This window comes from Leptidea sinapis, chromosome 5, assembly GCF_905404315.1.
Source record: "Leptidea sinapis chromosome 5, ilLepSina1.1, whole genome shotgun sequence".
Lineage (NCBI taxonomy): Eukaryota > Metazoa > Arthropoda > Insecta > Lepidoptera > Pieridae > Leptidea > Leptidea sinapis.
Window position 1 is genome coordinate 3133245 of NC_066269.1, and position 21369 is coordinate 3154613.

At 35.0% G+C, this 21369-nt stretch overlaps 1 protein-coding gene across 6 annotated transcripts in view; it reads right to left on the reverse strand.

Moving 5' to 3' along the window:
- Window positions 1-1747: 1747 nt before the first annotated feature.
- The window catches only part of LOC126964688 (casein kinase II subunit beta), a 36268-nt gene continuing 16646 nt past the window's right edge, over window positions 1748-21369 (reverse strand). For 4 of the 6 annotated variants that reach the window (XM_050807963.1, XM_050807962.1, XM_050807964.1 and 1 more), the window contains exon 8: window positions 1748-1896. In XM_050807963.1, coding sequence (XP_050663920.1) covers window positions 1865-1896 — 32 coding nt within the window. In that variant the 3' untranslated portion in view covers window positions 1748-1864. Of the gene's footprint in view, window positions 1897-6847; window positions 6992-13449; window positions 13640-13830; window positions 13923-14004; window positions 14105-15686; window positions 15790-15879; window positions 15956-16757; window positions 16843-21369 lie in introns of those variants that run through there. The other 2 variants (XM_050807960.1, XM_050807966.1) reach the window with 2 other exon arrangements.

Genomic DNA, 21369 nt, shown 5'->3' on the forward strand with positions numbered 1-21369 from the left:
ATCAACCACCCATTCCAAAATGAATGCCTCAGACCTGAGAAGAATGGGCGCAACTAACTCAGCGGGCTTTTTTTCCATCAAAAATATGTTTAACAATTAAAGTAACATTTACAAAGTAACATTGTACAATTAAACTTATTATTTAATAGCCTGAGGTCGGTCGCTCCATTCCCAATTTGTGGTATCATTAAGAAAGTCATTTATGTTATAGTAACCTTTACCACGTTTTTTAACAATTCTTTTGAATAACGTAATACTTTTGTTTTGAACATTTTCTGGGATCTTGTTGTAAAAGCATATACATCGCCCCACAAAAGACTTACTTACTCGACTTAGCCGAGTAGTAGGCATCATCAGTTTATGTCTGTTCCTGGTGTTAATATTATGGTTATGACAGTTTCTGGCAAATTCACTAATGTGCCTATGAACATACATTACATTATCAAGAATATATTGAGAAGCAACGGTCAAGATGTTAATTTCTTTGAATTTTGCTCTCAATGATTCTCTAGGACCTAGGTTACCTAGGAGAGCATAATTAACCACTATCTCTTGGTATAGAGGTCAGTTGATCAACGACTGACAGTACGGCTTACGCCAAGGTCGGTCGGCAGGCGATCTTGTGGTATTCCTAACACATGGGCGGCCGCTATGTATGCAAGGAAGAAGGCCATTCAGTTAGCCTGCATATAGCGAAACCTTTGATCGTGTATGGCACAAGGCACTTCTCTCTAAACTTCCATCATTTCGGCTTCCCGAAAGCTTATGCAAGTGCACCTCCAGCTTCCTTATTGGGCGCAGCATACCTACATCGTTGTCATCGGTTATTACTCGAACTCGATGCCCGTGAACGCTGGAGTGCTCCAAGGCTGTGTGCTATGTCCTACACTGTTTCGTCTGCATATTAATGTTGGACTCCTCCTCCTCTTCCTCAAGGTGGCTGAATGGGGTAAAATAAAACTTGTTCACTTTAAGCCTCACAAGACTCAAGTTTACGCGGTTACCCCAAAAAAAAACATTTGTCCTATCACCGCTCTTCGGCAACACCTCCCTTACAGCCTCGCCTGGTATTGAATATCGAAATCTCGAGCGATTGCCGATTCTGCGGCAAAGCCATTTCATTTCATTGACTTCGAAGAAGCGTGGTGTCATAAATAGAATTCGGCTATACGTCAAGCCGGCCTACATTCTTGCGCTCTATGTCATCTCTGATCTGGTGCACCCCAGTATCAGCTAACCATTTTACCGCGTGCAACGCAGAGCTGCACGAATTGTCAGGAATCCAGTGCTCTGTAAACGGCTTGATCACCGGGCGTTGAGCAGAGACGTCGTTTCATTGCGTGTCTTCTATCGCATTTATCACGGGTAGTGTTCCGAAGAGTTGTTTCACCGGATTCCTGCCAAATAACACCTTCGCACGACACCCCACAAATAAGATATCATCCTCATAATCTGTAAGTGTGGCGTTCCTCCAGTGCGGTTTTCAAGGAACTTTCTTCCACGTCTAACCAAGCTGTGGACTGAGCTTCCTAGTGCGGTGTTTCCAAGACGATACGACATGGGTACCTTTAAAAAAGCGCGTACACCTTCCTAAAAGGCTGGCAACGCTCCTCTGGTGTTCACACAGGTTGGGGTTAACACCAGGTGACCCGAACGCTCGTTTGTCCTACTTTACCATAGTAAAACAAAGATTTTTGATGTTTGTTAACTCTTGAAGAAAATAGCAACAAAAATTAAAAATCAGATAAACACAACATTAAAGTAGACTTTATTCGAATACATAACATTCTTAAATCATATTAACTTTAGTATTAAAGTGAGACATCCACAGTAGACCACCTTCTCTATCCTGCTCGCACCCGCCTCATTTCGCTATGTTGACAGTTGTCTTCGTCTCTGCATCAACAAAACGACTTAGTATTATAACGGAGAATATACTATAATCCTTGAAACTACCCTCATCATATTGTTATTGCCATTATAGGAACAAACTTATTTTAATCTGTGATTAGAGTCTAGAATTCTCCGATTATGTTTATTTTGGATTCAATGAAAACCATTTAAATCAAGCTAAGAGAATTGTCCTGAATGTAGTAAATTTTATGTATATATAAATACTCAAAACAAATAAAAACTCGCAATTCCATCTACTAGGCTCCGTAAAATTGCTAAATCTTTTAAAGTGGATTGTGTTATATTTTATAATAAACTCCCAAATGAAATTAAAATATTACCTATTAAAAAAATTAAATGTATCGTAAAAAATAAATTAACATCTAAAGGCCTATTATAATGTGAAAGATTATTTGAATGATAAAGATAGTTGAAATTAATGTTCTAAATTTTGTTAATGAATATTGTTATACTCATTTGAATGCTATTGTAACTTTTGTACTTCATCCTGACTTGCACTAAATAACTTATAAAGTTTTACAGTGAATAAAGATTTTAGGACTTCGACTTCATAAAATGTAATTTCTTGTTTTACGATGTAAAACTCAACTTTGTGACTGTGAGCCAAATGTTATAACGTCCATAATTATTTATGATTTGTTTCATGTAAAATATTTTCATAAACTGTCTGTATTCTCCAAACTAACGGTCAAATTAGTTCTCTTACAGCGCCTTACTACGAGATACCTATGTTCACCTAATATCGTCAAATGAAAATTTCAAACGATTCTCACAATTATAGGAAATAAAGTAAAATTTCAGATGCATGTCGATTTTAAAAGCTCTACTTCTACGATGACAGGCATAAATAGTAGAGCTGAGGTACAACCACAGAGGTGGAATGAAAAGAGTTGGAGACAGGACTAAAAGCATGCAGGGTTTAGCAAGAAAAGACTGTTTCTTTACAATATTTTATTAATAGTATTACGGTACAACAAAAAGTGATGCTCAAGTATTTTAGATGTTAGAACAGTTACGTTAATATAAACAACATATATCGACGCAATTTTGAGGTTATGAGAGCTTTGTGAGTCGTTGTTTTGGAACACATTTAAGTTCCTTTATCTATGTAGTTCAACATTTTTAGCTTTGAAACAAGTACTGCAGACAGTATATGGACTATTTAACCGACTTAAAAAAAAGAGGAGGTTCTCAATTCGTCGGTATGTTTTATTTAAAACTTACATTGGCCAATCATATCAAATCCTTCAAGATACAAGTTATTTAGTCTTAAGAGCATTGGTAACTAGACCATCAACTCAAACCAAAATTCCTAAAAAATTTTTTACTAATTCTTTACAGTAATTACTACAATAATTTCCGGTGCTTATAGTGAAAAAAAAATCTGCTTATATTAATGCGCCCTATAGAAACAAATTATTTTACTTTAATCTTAAACACGAGAATTTACTATTTTGTATGGTTTGGAACTGTAATGCCTTAATAATCAAATAGCTATTTAATACTAATCGACATGTTACATTCTAAACTGCCTCGATAATTAAAAATATTTTACCCGATGCTTTAGTAGCCCTAACGACTCTTTAAATGTATCCTGCGTATTTTGACGGTAGAATTTATTACCCGTGCGATAATAATTCATTCGCTTTCAATGACATAATATATTGATGTGTTCAATGAAACATTTCGTACATATTTACAGCTTTCATTGTTGAAATGGTTAGCATTAATAGAATTACTTTCTAAAGGTGCTGATAGACTTGATCTATCACTTGGAGCAGAACATCGAGCATTCGCAGTTTTAAATTTTGCCGAACTGAACAATGAACAGAGTCAAAGATCGCTACGATAATTTTCACGATAATTCTACTGAACGCTCTAGTAAATAATGTATTCTTCTCGAGGATGTCAGACGTAACTTATTTGCTAAATGTTAAAGAATATAAAAAGACAGAAGTGGTGACAACCTAATCGCGAATCGATGACAAAACTACTAGTTTCCGCATAAATCTCGAAACTCTAATGCAATTTCGCTTGAATGCTCCAGTTTACTTTTTATTAGCTTCACATTAGCTGGAATGCTTGTTACAAGTGAATGGTCAAGTCTATCAGCACCTTAACAGAATAGCGTAGTATTTCAATGAATGTTTTTTTAAATAGTATCCAAATGCAAAACACAACAAAACCAGGTAGAGCCTAATTGACATTAAAAAAAAAGTCTGACCAACTGAACTGAGTCGATGTCATTATCAAAACAATATATCGCTCATAACTATCAGATTCGGCTGTTCGTTCATCGTAGCGAGTTTAACAAATACTTTCCTATTTCATTTAACCTACACTTACAAAAATAGTTCACTATGATAACTCACTTGTCTCATTCAAACTGCTGTCATTTTTAGTAATCTTTAGCGTGCTAATATGCCATATGTCCTAAAGTAGTAACGAAAATGAGACACCGTACATATAGCTCAACGACGAAATCCACACGACCTCCTTCGATTTGTCGCCTTATTTTGTTATCAGGAATTGCTATTTTACTTTGAACTTAGTATAGAATAAAAGTCCCTATAAATTCTGTACAAATTAGAACAAAGGCAATGGGATGTTGGCATACAAAAGTTAACAGAAAAAGGGTGCGGGAACTTCAGTCTTTATCGGCCGCCGACGTCTTAATATGTGTTTAGCTTTTCCTTTGATGTTTTTCAAAGTTCAATCTTTATCCTCTTAACCAGTTAGAATTCAAATTAAAATCAAGTTGAAAATTTATATGATAATATTTGAGACAACAAAAAATGTGTTATAATTCTATAAATGTGACAGCAGTATCAAATCACACAAACTAGTAACCACCATACGTTGTTAGGTCTCAGACTATAGTAATCACATAGAAGGATCGCAACATGTGCTCGGTTTGAAAGGTGCCAAAGCTATTCAAATTACTGGGATAAACCCTAACTGTTATCAAATGTATCAAAGTGAAGAGTGTACATTCATTCAACTCTACCATTCCAACACACATATGAACACGGTCATTATTTCACTACTCGGACTATTACACCATTTGGACAGAAAATTGTTAACTTAAAATTTATTTGCAGTACCCGCAATATAATAAGACTATTACAATTTGTTATGTTAAAGTGATATCCTTCATTTGTGAGATTAATTATACAAATTAAATTTGTAAACAAGATTATGAACAATGCGGGACTGGAACCCACGACCTCTCGGGTTCTTAGTGGAAGATTGACTACCAACTGTATGCAAAAGGTCTGAACACTAATCACAATTTCTTATATTTAAGTGATGTCCCTCACTTCTAGGATACAATAAATATACACGTGAACAAACATGCCAAGACTTATTGATCATGCGTCATCCGGAAGATGGGATTTTGTAGTCGAGCGCTGGGGCGTATACTTAGAGGTGCGGATATATCAATTTTGTTACATTATTTAAATACGTATGGAAAATCTTTGTAATCTTTTTAAAATTGTACATAAAACTTACCCTCACTGGGCGCCATCTTGTTTTAAAGTTTTTTTTTTTTCCAATCAGTATAATGTGTGAATGGTGAATTTATTGCATGAATATCTAGTGCTTATATATATTATAGTCTGAGAGTAACATTTACTGTAGATGAAAACAGCTCTCCCATGATAACACGGATGTTATGCTGGTCACATGATAGCCACACTCCGTCTATTTCATATTAAATCTATAGCCGACTCTTAGCATTGAGTGTACCAAATTATTACATACTTAATTTACACATAACATCAATTGCTTGATGCATAATGATTGGAAATTTCATCGAGTCACAGAATAACAAATCACAACATTGTTTAAATAGAATATATTAAAATGTTGTCGCTTTCAGATTCATCAATATTTTCCTCTCTCTCTCTCGGCCTATAAATGAAGATTCTAAGACGCAATGAAACTTCCATACTTGTCTTATATCCTATTCCATACCACGTTCACCACTTGATTTATTAAAAACTATAAGTGAATGACAGTATATTTCACATGGAGTGTCGCTCATAATGGGATAAACAAACTTGCTACAATAGATTAACAAATATAGAATCTAGCTCACCATACAAGATAGTGCCTGACATGCCTATATCTGGAGTTTCTTTAAGAAAAACATTGAAACAGATATCCAAAACTGATGTGTATTATTCTGTTAATTTATTGTGTGACGGCATTTCTTCAGGCATACAGCAACCAAAATGTTTTTCCCACAATCATGTGACTGTAAATATGGCAAGTATTGACTACCAAGAGATCTCTACGACAAGTTTCCTAACAGTATGTTTATGGGCTTGGATAATTTATACGTCTAGATAGAACCTGTTGCTGCTAGACAACCGATGAAAACAAGCCAGTAATATTACTATACTTACTTTAGTACAGTACTCAAAATAGGGGTTAACTGTCAACCTCAATTTATTTCAAAATTTCCACAGCTGTCACAGTCTCTCTATTTGTATAAATGGTCTAAATTTATGGATATATATAGGATTCTTTGAGCCTGCCATGGTATGAAATATTCTAGCTAGTACAATTTAATGAAATATTTGACTTTTGAAACATCAAAATATGAACAATTTTGTTGTTTTTAAAGTGATAAACCTCACTTCTAGGATTAATACACAAATAAAATTTTGAAACATAACTTTATGAACGATGCGGAACTCGAACCAGATGCCAGAGGTCTTGGGTTCGAGTCCCGCATTGTTCATAAAGTTTTGTTAAAATATGAGTAATACTCCAATTAGAAATGAATACATCAATGGTTCCAACATGACTGGACTATTAAAGGCGTACTCCACAGATAACCAATGAAGACCTTTTTGCTGCAAGATCTACTTATTCCAAAAAGAATTAAACCATGGTTTTTTTTAAGGTGGATCTACATGTCTACCGTGGTGTGCGACGGAGGGACGTGGTGTGGCGCGCTTAACGTTTACCGTTGTTGTATGGGAGCCCCCGCAACGAAGACTTGTTGCTCGCAGCCGCTTGCAGCTGTATCTGATACGCCAGAGGGTGAATCTTGAATCCGTACAACCTGAAAACAAGTTAATATATGTATACAAAGGACTCCCCCAAAAATCGCCATGACGATCGGTCCTGCACTGCCCTCATCCAAAATATTCCGGCGATCTGCGGGCCTACCATGAACTCTTATTGAGATTCAATTGACAACCTAAAATTAACTGCTTTGCTATTTCGTACCACGACGTGATTAGAGCTATCTAATTTAGGTTGACGTCAAATCAACTGATTAAATCGCAATGATGTCAATTGAATGTCAAAAATGATATCAACTGAATCGCAAACTGATTTAGTTCGTTCATTCATTCGTACCATAAGGTGTTATTTCAACCTAAACTGGATAGCTTATTTGTCAAAGTGACCGATTCGAAAAAAGTTGCTACTTCCTTAGAGGAAAGTGAATCGTGTTGTTAATAACTTTTAAAAATTAGTGAAAACATAGAAAAGAAAATATTTACTGATTAAAGATGAAATGAGAATACTTTATTGGACTTTTTTGTAAAACAAAATACTGAAAATAAATACCAAAAATGAAAATACTTAAGACGAGGCAGTAAGGGCCCGGGCTATAGTGTGTTCGCAAGAACGAATTAAAAAAATGTACTCTGTCGTCCTGTCAAATCAAACATCAATGGAGGTGCGTTCATAACTCGTTATTTTTACGAAAACACATAAGGAAACATTTAATTTGTAATTCAAAGAACTATATTTATTTATATTACTATTACTTATAAAAAAGGGCTCAATGGTTCATAATTTGACACAATTGCGCAATTTTGTTAACTGCATCGGATTCGCGTCGCTTATTAAAAGTTGATGGTAGGCCCTCTGGTCCAGATCGTCGGTCCATCTTGTGGGGGGCTTACCAACACGACGTCTTCCGGTACATGGTCGCCATTCGAGAACTTTACTGCCCCAACATTTTTTTCAACATTGCAATTTTGTTATTCCTAAGAGATAAAATTTATGTAGATCCAAAGTACATAAATTTTAAGATCCAAAGTACGACGACCTGTATAGCGGAGTGGTTGGCGATCCTACCTACTAAGCTAGAGGTCCCGGGTTCGAATCCCGGTAGGTTTTATATGATGAATATGGATGTTTGTTTCCGAGTCATGGATGTTTAAATGTATTTATGTATGTTTCTATGTATGTTTATATGAATTTATGTATGTTTAAGTAAGTATATTGTATTATCTATATATCATTGTCTTGTAACCCATAACACAGGCTATAATATGCTTAACTTGGGGCAAGATAATTTGTGTAAAAAGTGTGTAAAATATTATTATTATTATTAAAGTGGTCTGAGTGATTTTAACAATTATAATAAAAAATAATAATAAATCACTCTAAAGCTACTCTGGTTCATGTGTAAATTAATATCCTAGGCATCTTAAAGCGAAACAACTGATAAAATGATTTTGAGAAACTTAGACATATTATTATCACTAGACATCAAATTATATCATTTTAAATAGTAGTGGATTTCAAAGTACCGCCTAATATTAATTTTCTTGAAAGGTTTAAACAACATTTCAAGTAGTAATATGATTTATTTATTTATTATATACGGGCGAACCCTTTTTACAATATTAAAACTATGAAACTGATACAATATTTACTTAACTAAAAAATAATAATATTTAACTAACTAATCAACACATCTTAATTTCTAATTATAAATAAACATGGTTTTAGTGTGTCTTGCCACAGATAGTAAACTAGTATTATATAAATCAATCCAGTTTATCTGGTTGTTAGTAGCTTCGCTGAGCCTAAAAATAGGAGAGTGATGATACACACCTGTTTTCAACAATTGAGTAGAAAAGTAAGTGTCATTCTTTCTCAAGATTCTACTAGGAACAGAAAAATTTAATAAAGCTAAAAGTTGACTACAATCAATATTACTTGATAAAATTTTAAATGTAAAAATATAATCACATCTCAGCCGAGCCGAATAAAGAGTGGGTATATTCATGACTCGGTGCATAAAACCATAATCGTGAATAGAGTACGACATAGGAGATCCAATTCGATAAGCCACATATCTCAAGTAAACATGATTCAGCCTTTCGAGCGTATTAACCTGATATTTTAAGTAAGGATTCCAAATTACTGAACCATACATTAAGTTTGGATATATAAATGAATAATAAAGCACTCTATAAAACTAGCAATATTATTAAATTTTTTGGTGAATCTTTTAATAAAGTTTATTCTTCTTGTAGTGATGATTTTTATATAGACTATATGATCATTAAATGAAAGTTTGCTGTCAAAAATTACCCCTAAGTCTTTAGTTGTAATAACATTCGGTAAAGCAATGTTATGTATTGAATAGTGACTGGAAGAGTCTTGTTTCCTTCCGAATGAAATACAAAAACATTTCTTGATATTGAATGAAAGCCCATTAAGGATGCACTAAGATTGAAAAGAATCAATATCAAGTTGTAAGAGTATTCGGTCATGGTCACTAGCGATTGCTTTAAATATTTTCATATCATCCGCAAATAACAAGAATTCACTATACTTAATGCAAACATTAATGTCATTTATAAAAACCAAAAACAACAATGGACCTAGATGGGTACCTTGCGCTACACCTGAGATGACATGAATAATCGTTGATAAAAAGTTTTTAATTTTCACACGTTGAATGCGATTCGATAAGAATGATTCAAACCATTTTAACAAACTTCCAGTAATACCATATCTCTCTAATTTTCTAATCAAGAGTTGAATATTAACTACATCAAAAGCTCTGCTTAAAGTCCGTGTAAATGGAATCTACAATCAGATTCTTATTAATTTTAGAAACTAAGTACTCAAGGTAGATACATAAGTTGGACATTGTTGATCTACCCGCCAAGAAACCATGTTGTTGGGGAATGATAAACTTGGATAAGTAGGAAACCAATTTATTATAAACCAATGAGTCGAACATTTTTGCTATGACACTTAATTTACTAATTGGTCTATAATTACTAACATCTGACCTATCTCCACTTTTATATAAAGGAGTAACATACGAAAGTTTCCAGGCAGTAGGGAACTTGCCAATCTTAAGAGAGCTATTGAATAGCTTAGTCAATAGATCGGCAAAAAAACTTGAGCATTTTCTAACCATCAGTGGGTGAATTGAATCTGGACCTGGACTTGTATTTACATTAAGCTTACAAATTTCCTTCATAATGTCACCCCTGGTGAGTATTAAGTTTCCGTAGCAATCATTGAAATCAAATGGTAATTCAGTATTGCTAAGATTAACATTCATATAAACACTTCCAAATTTATTGGCAAATAAATCAACTATATCTTGACCATTATCGGCAATAATATCATTTAAGTGAAAATACGAAGGTAACTCTCTCCAGCTATCAATCGAATTAACATATTTATAAAAATTTAAACCATCACTAAGAAGCGAATTTTCAGTTTCTCTAATGAAAGTATTTTCATCTCTTTTATGGAGAGATGTACACAGAGACCTTTGTAATTTAAATAAGTTAAAATAATATTGAGATTGATATTTCTTATACATAGCATGTAACTCTTTTTTCTTAAATATAGCATTTCTTAATTCCTTCGAGAACCATGATGGGAATTTATTATCTTTAACTACAGTCTTAGGTACATATTTTTCAACTGACTCCAAAAGAACCTTATTAAATGAATCAACATAATCATCAATGTCAAAATGAACTGAGGAACAATCTGGAAGAGCAAAATTTTGTAAATACTTATTCAACTCAGTAAAATTTGCTCTTTTAAAATCATAGAAATACTCATTGAATGATAGCTTTTTATGTTGACTAAGTGAGAAAGTAATGTAAAGAGCATGATGAAACGAATCACAATCAAAAATAGGATCATCATAAGTGGAGACTTTAGAATCATACAAGTTAGTGATCACCAGGTCCAAAATATTAACGCTTGAATTTGCATAGTTATTGCATTGAATAAGTTTATAGTTCATACAAAAACACGAGAATATCTTCGCAGCATATCTTATATTATGAGATGTATGAGTTCCTACTGCCTTTGCTGTATTATTAACATTTAACCATCTATATCCTGGTATATTAATGTCTCCTAAGAGCAAAAATTTATCAATTGAACCAAGATTGGAAAAACTTGATAGTGATGTCTGTAAGCTCTCGATAAAATTCTCAAAGTAGTCTGAATCTGAATTTGGTGGGACATAAGAAAGTGAAATCAAGCAAGTCTAAATCAATCAATGATTGATTTAGACTTGCGTAGTTCACGTACTAAGTACTATTAAGATTTCATGCTTCATCCAGACATAGAATGAGAATGAACTATTCCTCCAGCTTATAGGACTTCGTTCGTCTAATACATAGTAGTACATTGCCGACTTCGCTCAGACCGGCTAATGCAACAGTGAACAAGATGAATAAATCAGAGATACGAAGCGTAGCACATCTATAACATCCGCGATCCTCCCACATAGTTGTATAACAGTGAACGAGATGAATGAATCAGAGATACGAAGCGTAGCACATCTATAACATCCGCGATCCTCCCACATAGTTGTATAACAGTGAACGAGATGAATGAATCAGAGATACGAAGCGTAGCACATCTATAACTTCCGCGATCCTCCCACATAGTTGTATAACAGTGAACGAGATAAATGAATCAGAGATACGAAGCGTAGCACACCTATAACTTCCGCGATCCTCCCACATAGTTGTATAACAGTGAACGAGATGAATGAATCAGAGATACGAAGCGTAGCACATCTATAACTTCCGCGATCCTCCCACATAGTTGTATAACAGTGAACGAGATGAATGAATCAGAGATACGAAGCGTAGCACATCTATAACTTCCGCGATCCTCCCACATAGTTGTATAACAGTGAACGAGATGAATGAATCAGAGATACGAAGCGTAGCACTTGTATAGCTTCCGCGGTCCTCCCACATAGTTATATAACAATGAACGTGATGAATGACATATGACCTATCTTGGTTCTACTATCTCCAATACCGGAGGTTGCGAGCTGGAAATCCGAAGGCGATGTGCTATAACCAGATCTGCGGTAGAGAAGCTCAATAAGATCTGGAAGGACAGAAGGATCACCAAAACCACCAAGGTTCGACTTATGAGGTGTCTTGTGTTTCCAATCTTCCTCTACGTGGCTGAAACCTGGTCCCCTAGACTTCAAGACCGCCGCAAAATTGATGCCTTAGAGATGTGGTGTTGGAGACGACTCCTGAAGATCCCTTGGACGGCTTTCCGAACCAACAATTCCATCTTAAAAGAACTGAAGATAAAAGAAAGGCTATCGTCGACTGTGCAACTACGAATTCTAAAGTTCTTTGGTCACATCTCCAGAAATGAAGGATCGTTTGAGCGGTGAGCAGTGACCCAGACACCTGTTGTGGAGTGCTCCCGCAATGCTGCAAACCGTCAAAAGTGGAGGAGCATCGCGAGGGAGGCAATGCGACCCATAACTGTGGAGTCCAACGGCGACTAATGTTGCGTCATCTTGGCAACCACGACCACTCTGACAAGAGTGTACGATTGAGAAGAAGAAGCCGAATGACAGTCCTAACCTTACGAGGTATGAAGGGAAATCATATATTAACCAGGACTTAATTGCATTGATCAATGTTGTAGTGTACTAATAGTACTATGAGACCGAACTAGTACATTTCACTGATTGTGCAAGGGCAAGAACAAGTCTAATGTAATTCCAGCTATATTACAGCTATATTAGTACACTTCGTCTATGTTCGTAATTACGATTCTCATATGGAGTTGTTCAAGGCGATGTCAGTTGTCACTGTCACGTCTAACCAGTCTGAGTCTGACAATTGACATATCTTAAAAAAGTAATAATAAGTACTCTAGGATTCCATGTGTGTTTTTTAATACAGCTTAATCATGTAAAAATAATAATATAGATTGTACAACAGGCGTATTGCCAACGGCAATTCAATGATTGAATAAATAAATATTTTTTGTAATGTGATGCTATATCTAGTAACCGTACAACGGAGATTGAAATCAACTATTTTTCAGCGCCCCCAACTTTTTATACACTACTAGTAAAAGTATTCCTAGTTTTATACCATCATACAGGGCAGTAATATAAACTAATTAGAGCGCCTGTTCACTCATGTTTCACGGATACGTTTTAAACTCGTATCCGTGATTCTTCAAAGTGACCGTCATACAAAAACATACATTCAGATCGTATTTTTTTCATGGATCTGTAAAATCACAGATGAGTGCACAAACACCCTTATTCAAGTGTTTCTGGACCCCTAAATGCCCCCCTCTAGGTCTCTAACGCCACTTTGAGAAAGACTGCCGTACAATGACATGGCACATTTTGGAAGAACTCCATTGTCACTAGTATGGGCAGATAATATTTCTAAATATCAAGAGAGCCATCTGCTATTATAATCACCTATTATTAGAATAAAAAATGAATACCTAGGCACAAATTGTGATGTTGGACGCCTGGGTCGGTACTCTGGGTGCACCATGAACACCATGTGAGGGAATCCAGTGCCAAAGTAGGAGCCGTCGGTGTGGGTGTGGCGAGACGACTTTGGGGTATACACATCCATGCACCGTGGACAGTACAGTTTCACCATCGCTTCGCCAGGTACATCAGATAAACCTGGAGGCAAGAATATGTGTAATGTGTATAAATTATGTACAATGTAATAAGAATTTATTGAAAACATTAAAAAGAGATGAATGAAATCGAAGCTGTTCTCAAGTTATAGTGTAACCAGGAGAAATAGGGGTTCATTTATATATTCAAATATTTACTCAATGTTCCTTATTCTACCCATAAGCTATACATACCTATGGGAAGCATGGGTTGACTCTCACAGTAGACACGGGGACAGTGCCCAAAGTCTCCAGACTGAAATTTTTCCATCATTTGACTGATTCCCCTAAAATAAAAATAGTTTTTATAAATGTAGCAGAAAATAAACAAGGCTTAAATAAATAAAAGTAAATAATCAAACAATTTACCTGCTAGTGAGAATGTATCTGGCATGTATCAAACCATAGAGAATTTCCGCAGCCTGCTCCACAAGGTCTGATTGGTTTGGGTTGTCATCCAAGTCATCATCTTTAACAAAAACACTGAGAATAAATCACTCTTTGCATGAATTATCAAACATTAAAAAAATATTGTTATTGATATTGTATGTAATACCACATCTAATAACATATATACCTAATATTTTCTTTGATTAATGTGCGTAGAATTAGAATGTGTCGAAATTGATAGTCTCCCTGAAAATGTTCTCTGAAAAGGTCTTGACACATCGGGTCAGCAAAAATAATAATAAAAATGTATCTTTGACACAAAAAGTAATGTAAAAACACATTTCCAATTCGTTGCACACATTTAAATCCTAAAGTGTTATATAAATAATATATATAATACCCACATTATTGTAGTACAATAATTAGTTTTACACTTTACACTTTTTTTTATGAAAATAAGAGAAGACGAGCAAGACATTCAGCTAATGGTAATTGATACGCCCTGCCCATTATAATGCAGTGCCGCTCAGGATTCTTGAAAAACCCAAATTTCTGAGTGGCACTACAATTGCGCTCGTCACCTTGAGACATAAGATGTTAATTCTCATTTGCCCAGTAATTTTACTAGCTATGGCGCCCTTCAGAATGAAACAGTAACGTTTACACATTACTGCTTCATAGCAGAAATAGGCGCCATTGTGGTACCCATAATAAAGCCATCAACCTGTGCAAAGAGGCTAACTTTCAGTGTTGTGTTACAACACACTGAAACATTTAGTGTTTCAATGTATGTTGTAATGATTCTGTTCGTCTACTGATGAACATCCAAAAATATGCTTGAGTCAAGTCAGAGAAAAACAAATGATTAAAGTGGAAAATGTCTGATAGTTCTGTTTTGCAACCATAAAAATGTAACCTTGTACATACTATAAATACTAATCTGTATTTGAGTAAGTTTTATAAACCTACCCAAGTTAGTATGGTGGTTGGGGGCCAACGAGACAAGATAAAGAATGTAAACAAAGTTTCAGGGGTTCAAAACATTTTTATTTGATTATGATAGAGCTTTAGTATGATTATAATGCTACCACTCTAATCACAAGGTAATTCACCTTTCCAGAGATGAAAGCATTATAACCTAACCTCAAACTATGACATTTAGATGGGGAGTAAAGAAAGGTAAACACCTAGAATTCGTTTCTGACAATCAGTAACGGTTGGTATGTTTAAATTCTTTATTTTGTCTTGTTGGCCTTAGTATAGTTATGATTACTATTCTATTATACTAGATTCTAAATCTTTTTACCATTAAAGCTATCAACCATGAAAAGGTCTACTTCGAAATAGGCTACTCATCACATCCATTACAACTTAGATAATATGTTGCCAATGCAGCGAATCATAATAATACATCTGTATTTTAAATACTTCAAGTAAACTAGTGGTACCCACGGAATGGAAAAAGACCACAGAGTAGATGGGATGATGATAAAAGACATGTAGCAGGAAAAACCTTGGGTAGAGTAGCCACAGAAAGGCAGGAATGGAGAAGATTGGAGGAGGCCTTTCCTAACTGGCATCTGAACATGCAGAAATGGAGAAAAAGTGATCTTCACTAATAATAAAATATCATCACTAATATACTTTAAGGTTCTACTCACCAGGTTCCAGGTCCAATATCATGTCTAAAGCCTGTCTGTAGTGTGGGACTTGTTCATTAAGTCCCGTCAAATTAAACTTGTCATTAATATAATCCTCATCCACCTAAAAATTATGAAAAAAATTATAGAAGGGATGTTTTAATTAGAAATACCAAAATGCTTTGGCAGTTGTAAAATTATCATATATATATACCTCGCAATAGAATTCGTTTCCTCTGAGACCACAAAACCATGAGATCCAAGATACCTCATCTGAACTACTCATTTTTCTGTAACATTTATGATACACATGTCATTAGATGGTATTTATTTGAATCTTCAAAAGCACATTGATAGAATAATATGCAAGAGTTAAAGTCGAGAGCATTTTTAGTTTTAAATATAACTAAATAAAAGAATTTCTTGAATACAGATTTAGCCCAATAATCAAAGGTAAATATTGAAGTCAGGAAGGCATCAGTTACTCAAGGTGCAGACAGTGTTAACATTATCTTCAAAATAGTAAAAAATATTTTTTAACTCTTTGATGCAATTATTGTGATACAAACCAATATCATCAGTTACTAATTTAGTTCAAATAATTAGAATTTGGCTTAGTTCCTACACATTTTGGAAAACAAATACATTTATAACAATTTCAACTGAAATTTAGATTTTTAGGCTGGATAGTATTAATATACCATTCAATTGTACAGATTATTTACTAAAGCAGTGTGTAACTATTACAATTACTGTTTTATAAGCTTCCTAGAGATGGCCTAATGATTTTGAATGGCGCCATTCATTTTCAACATTTTCATTTAGTGTGATTTCAAAGTATACGTGATGTAAACTAAGGCCAATAACTACATGTGACGATTATGAAGATAATCGTCAAACTCATCAACATCATAATGAAGAAAACGCCTCAAAGATGACACGGCAAGCGAATAAGTTATTTATTTTTGACAACGCAAGTCGTGCATTAAGCTTTACTGATTTTTTTACTGCGAAATGCCTGCCCATAATGTGAACTATCGTAAATGTACCCTATAAATTGTAATTTTAATAAAATAAATGTGAAAACTTTACCTTTTGGTACCTTGATTAGCCACGCTTGACGGGAGATATTTCTAAAGAGCAAGGGATGAGGGAGGAGTGTGATTGCAAAATGACATCTGTCAGACATTAGATAGGATTATAGACTATAAATCTATGTCAACGATATTTGAATAATAATCGGCAATCGGCATTTTCAAGTGAGTTCGAGCACTGTGAAGTTACACTGTGTTTGATATTAAAAACAATATAATTCAAATACTTTTATGTAAAATAGGATATAATATCACTTATTAAAAACTAAACTAGCACCCATATGAAAATATTGAATTTTAGAGCAAGACGTCAGTATGTTGGTGGTGTTGAGGGTCTTGTGATCTAAGCCCCTCTGGGAAAATTTTGGTTTATCTTAAAAGTCCCGTTACTGGGAATCTTCCTTCTCTATTATGGATTAAACAGTAAATTTCACTATATTCGCTTTTAGTCCGGTTGTGTAAAATCAAGCTTCACATTATTGTATTGCGCTTTCGTGTAACGAAATTTGAGACTGTCAACTAATCAATTTTCAAACCTTTAATTGTCCTTAAGTCATAATATAAACAAACCATGTACCAAGCAAAGGAGTGAGAAGTCCAAGTGTGGATTTTCTTGAGAATAACATTCTTCTTCTTCGTCGGATTACTCTTGACAGAGCAGTCGTGGTCACGTCGAACGACGATCGATTCTACGCCAGTTATCCCTGGCTGTTGCTTCTCTGGGACATGAATAACATAAGGAGGGGATAAATCTGTCTGATAAAATAAAATACAATAAAAACCTCTTTCATAGTATAAATTCTCAATAAACTCACGCATATATTTTCATTAACGAATTCAAATTATACATAATAGTCAACAATAAATTTAAATAACAAATAAAAGTAACTCATAACTCCAAGTTTAATCGCTACTCACCTTTGATTATACTAGCTGCACGCTATGATGGCTGTTTTGACATATTATAATAGTGATGTGAAATGTCAATTTATAATGAATAATAATTTGTGTCCTAAAATTATACATTCGTTAAATTTTTATGATTAACTGCACGTCACTATTAACAATAAAGAACAGTAATTTGCTCCATCAATGTTATTATTAATTAATACGAAATTTCATGAGTGGATAAACGTCAAAACGGCCATCATAGCGAGCCGTACGTATATTGAAGGTTGAACCAGCGACTCAATCAGACGAACAAAGCTTCATTTAAACTTGAATAGATGTCAGAAAAGTAAGAAGTACAAAAACTCATTACAGCACTGGAGTTAACGGCTCACTCAGGTAGTAGTTTCGTTAGTAATATTATGTAGGACATATAAATAATAGTATTTTATTAATATTAAAGGTAAAGGTTTGCCCCCCGAGGTGCCAAGCAGACATATTATGTCTGCTATAAAAACTACCGTTGTGTGCCAAGCAGACATATTATGTCTGCAACGGTAGTTTTCACTTTTTCGTTAAATATACACAGAGTAAGACAAGCTACACAATATACCACAAGAAAGGTAATTTATCAGACTTTTTGTATTATCTATGATGTTTTGTAGAATTGTTTGTTTTACAGAGCCTAGTAGGGGGCACTATAAGCTTGTAGTTATTTCTAGTGTTCAAATTATGTTTGTCGCTTATTTTACTGTATAAATTATAATGTTTATGTACGTGCAGGAGATTGCTACAAATATATTGGCCGTACATGGTCATAATAATATGAATATCTTTGATTTTTTCTCTTAGAGATTCTCGTGGGCTCATTTGGTATATGGCACGTACAGCTCTTTTTTGAAGTATGAAGATATTATTTATATTATAATTCCATACGACATAACGCTGTGAAAATAACTAAAATAGACAATTCTTGCTATATCTGTCAGTAAGTTCCCGTTAGTTATTATTATTACAGATGCATGACTATTACCAACGATATCGTCAACTTTTGTAGTATATTGAAAGTGGATAGAACTGGTAAATATTAGTAAAATATAACACCAGATTTACATACTGTAGTAAACTGTTTTGACTATAACAATGAATATAAGAAGTTATTGCTTGTGCTGCAATTTTTTTTCTTACCAACATTAGCTCTACGATGGATTAGTGTTGGCTTATTTCGTCTTTGTGAGTAATTAATTCCTTAAAATTAAAGCCTTAGTAAAATTTATATAATTTGTGAAATATTAGGGCCTTACATATGAAATTGGCGTTTTGTATGGGAGGAAAGTAGAATATTTTGAAAAGTCGAATATTTTTAAATATAATATATTTCATTAATCAAAGTATGAACTATCGTTTTCTATGCATTTTTGCCGTCTCATAGGTTGTTCATTGATCCCTTTACTAAAAAAACCGGTCGGACGGGAATCAATAAAATCTGTGAAGGCGATTTGGACTGCCCCATCAGAGTTAAATTTTTTCCCTTGCAAGAAGTTGTCCAAATTTCGAAAAAAATGGTAATCTGTTGGAGCTAGGTCCGGGGAGTACGGAGGATGTCTTAGACATTCCAATTGAAGCTCTTCTAATTTGGTAGCCGTCTGTAGTGCAGTGTGTTGTCTAGCGTTGTCGTGAAGTAGCAGTGGCGTGGAGCGATTGACCAGCCTAGGTTGTTTAGCCGCTAGCTTTTCCATCATGGTTTGCAATGGCTGACAATAGACATCAGCCGTAATAGTCTGGCCAGATTTGAGAAAACTGCAATGAACAATACCGGCACTAGTCCACCAAACGCTTGCCAGGATCCAACCATTGCGCTGAGCGCTTCCGATTATCGTAAAGAATCCATTTTTCATTACAGGTAATGATTCGGTTTAAAATACCTTCATTATTGTGCCGGTTCAGTAATGTAACGCAGCAGTCGACGCGCGTTTGCCGGTTTGCTTCAGTCAATTCGTGAGGTACCCACCTTTCAAGGTTTTTAATCTTCCCAATTTGCTTCAAGTGAATTAAAACAGTTTTATCACTAACACCGCAGCCTGCAGCTAACTCGGACGTGGTTTGGGATCGATCCGCTTCCACAATAGCCTTCAATACTTCATTATCAACTAGGGTCTCAGGCCGTCCACGGGGCTTGTTCTGCAGGTCGAAATTTCCAGAACGAAAACGTTGGAACCAAAAACGAACTGTGTTTTCTTTTGCAACATAACCGCCGTACAGATGTGTATGGCGAATGATGATTCACCCTTCGAGTCGTTTCCGCAGCACTAGTGCCACGGCGGAACTCGTACTCGTAAATAATGCGATACTTTAAGTTTTCCATTTTGTAAAATGAGTGACGCAAACAGAAAAACAGAAGAAAAAAACAAATGAATGATGGTCATCGAAGCACAAATACATGAGTAAATAGTTGTACAATTTACAATTTCGGGCATATATGACAATATTTTCTTTATATATATATAAATAAACCAAATACTTATTAATGACAATAAATTATTCAAGCTATCCGGCTAATTTGTCCCTTTCTGTCAAACGTCATTTAATCTTGACAGAAATTGGCAAAATGTTCTATAGATAAAATATTCTTTATTATGAGCAATACCTAGCACGAAATTATCACGCTTTGTTTCAATGCCTTTTGCCACGCCCCTTCTTCTTCCACTGGTATGAACTCGACGCAAACTTTCACTTTCTTGGTAGGTACCTACTGAAGATATAGATTTTCTGATTTCTTTATGATGATATTATTCCTGAAAGTTCCTTGAAAATCGCACTGTGGAGGAACGCCACAGATGATGGGGATGATATACTAATTTGTGGCGTGTCGTGCGAAGGTGGAGTTTCGCGGCGGAAATCAGGTTAAACAGCTCTTCGGAACACTCCCCGAGATAAGACACAGAATTTCCACAAACTTCCACGAACCACCAACGTAACTGACTTTTCTCCAATGCAGCACTGTGCAAAATGCTCTCCCTCTCTTCATTACACCTTCTTTCTTCTGCCGTTACCAGATAGCACGATGTTACGTAAAAAGAACCTTATTCCATTATTTGTTTAACCAATTTAAGTTCTTACATACAAAGTTAACCCAGAGCAGCTTTCTAGTTACCCGACTGGACTATCCCAGTAGCTTCAACCAGCAGTCCCTGCCGCTGCTGCACACGAGGAATCCTACACCCTGGTCCATACGGCAAAAGAGAAAGCCAATTTTATGTGCACTATTTTTGCCTCTCGACTCTTGAAAACAACGGAAATACCGCCGAAAAGCCCCGCGGTGTCAGAGCTCTATACAGGATGTCCCAAAGTTATGGGACATGAAGGGAAAGTTACACCTTAAATATCGTAGATAGGGTATTTTACTGAAAGAAGACTATGTTATTTTTAAAAGTTAGTAATTCTGCATTCAAAGATTTTCTAAAAATTACTTGCCTCGTCAGGGAATCGAACCGACTTAAATTGAAAAAAAACATCCCTACTTTTATGATATGTAGATATGAGAAAATAGTCAATTAAGTGGGTATTTTTTTGTAAATTATTTAATTAAATGATCAAAATGTGATTCCCCCTGTCTTACGCAAATCGCCAATCTTTTAATGAGTCCGCTGCCTTTTGATTTTCTGATCATTTTATGGAGAATACTCGATATGATATGGCACAATTCTGTTTGTAACTCACCC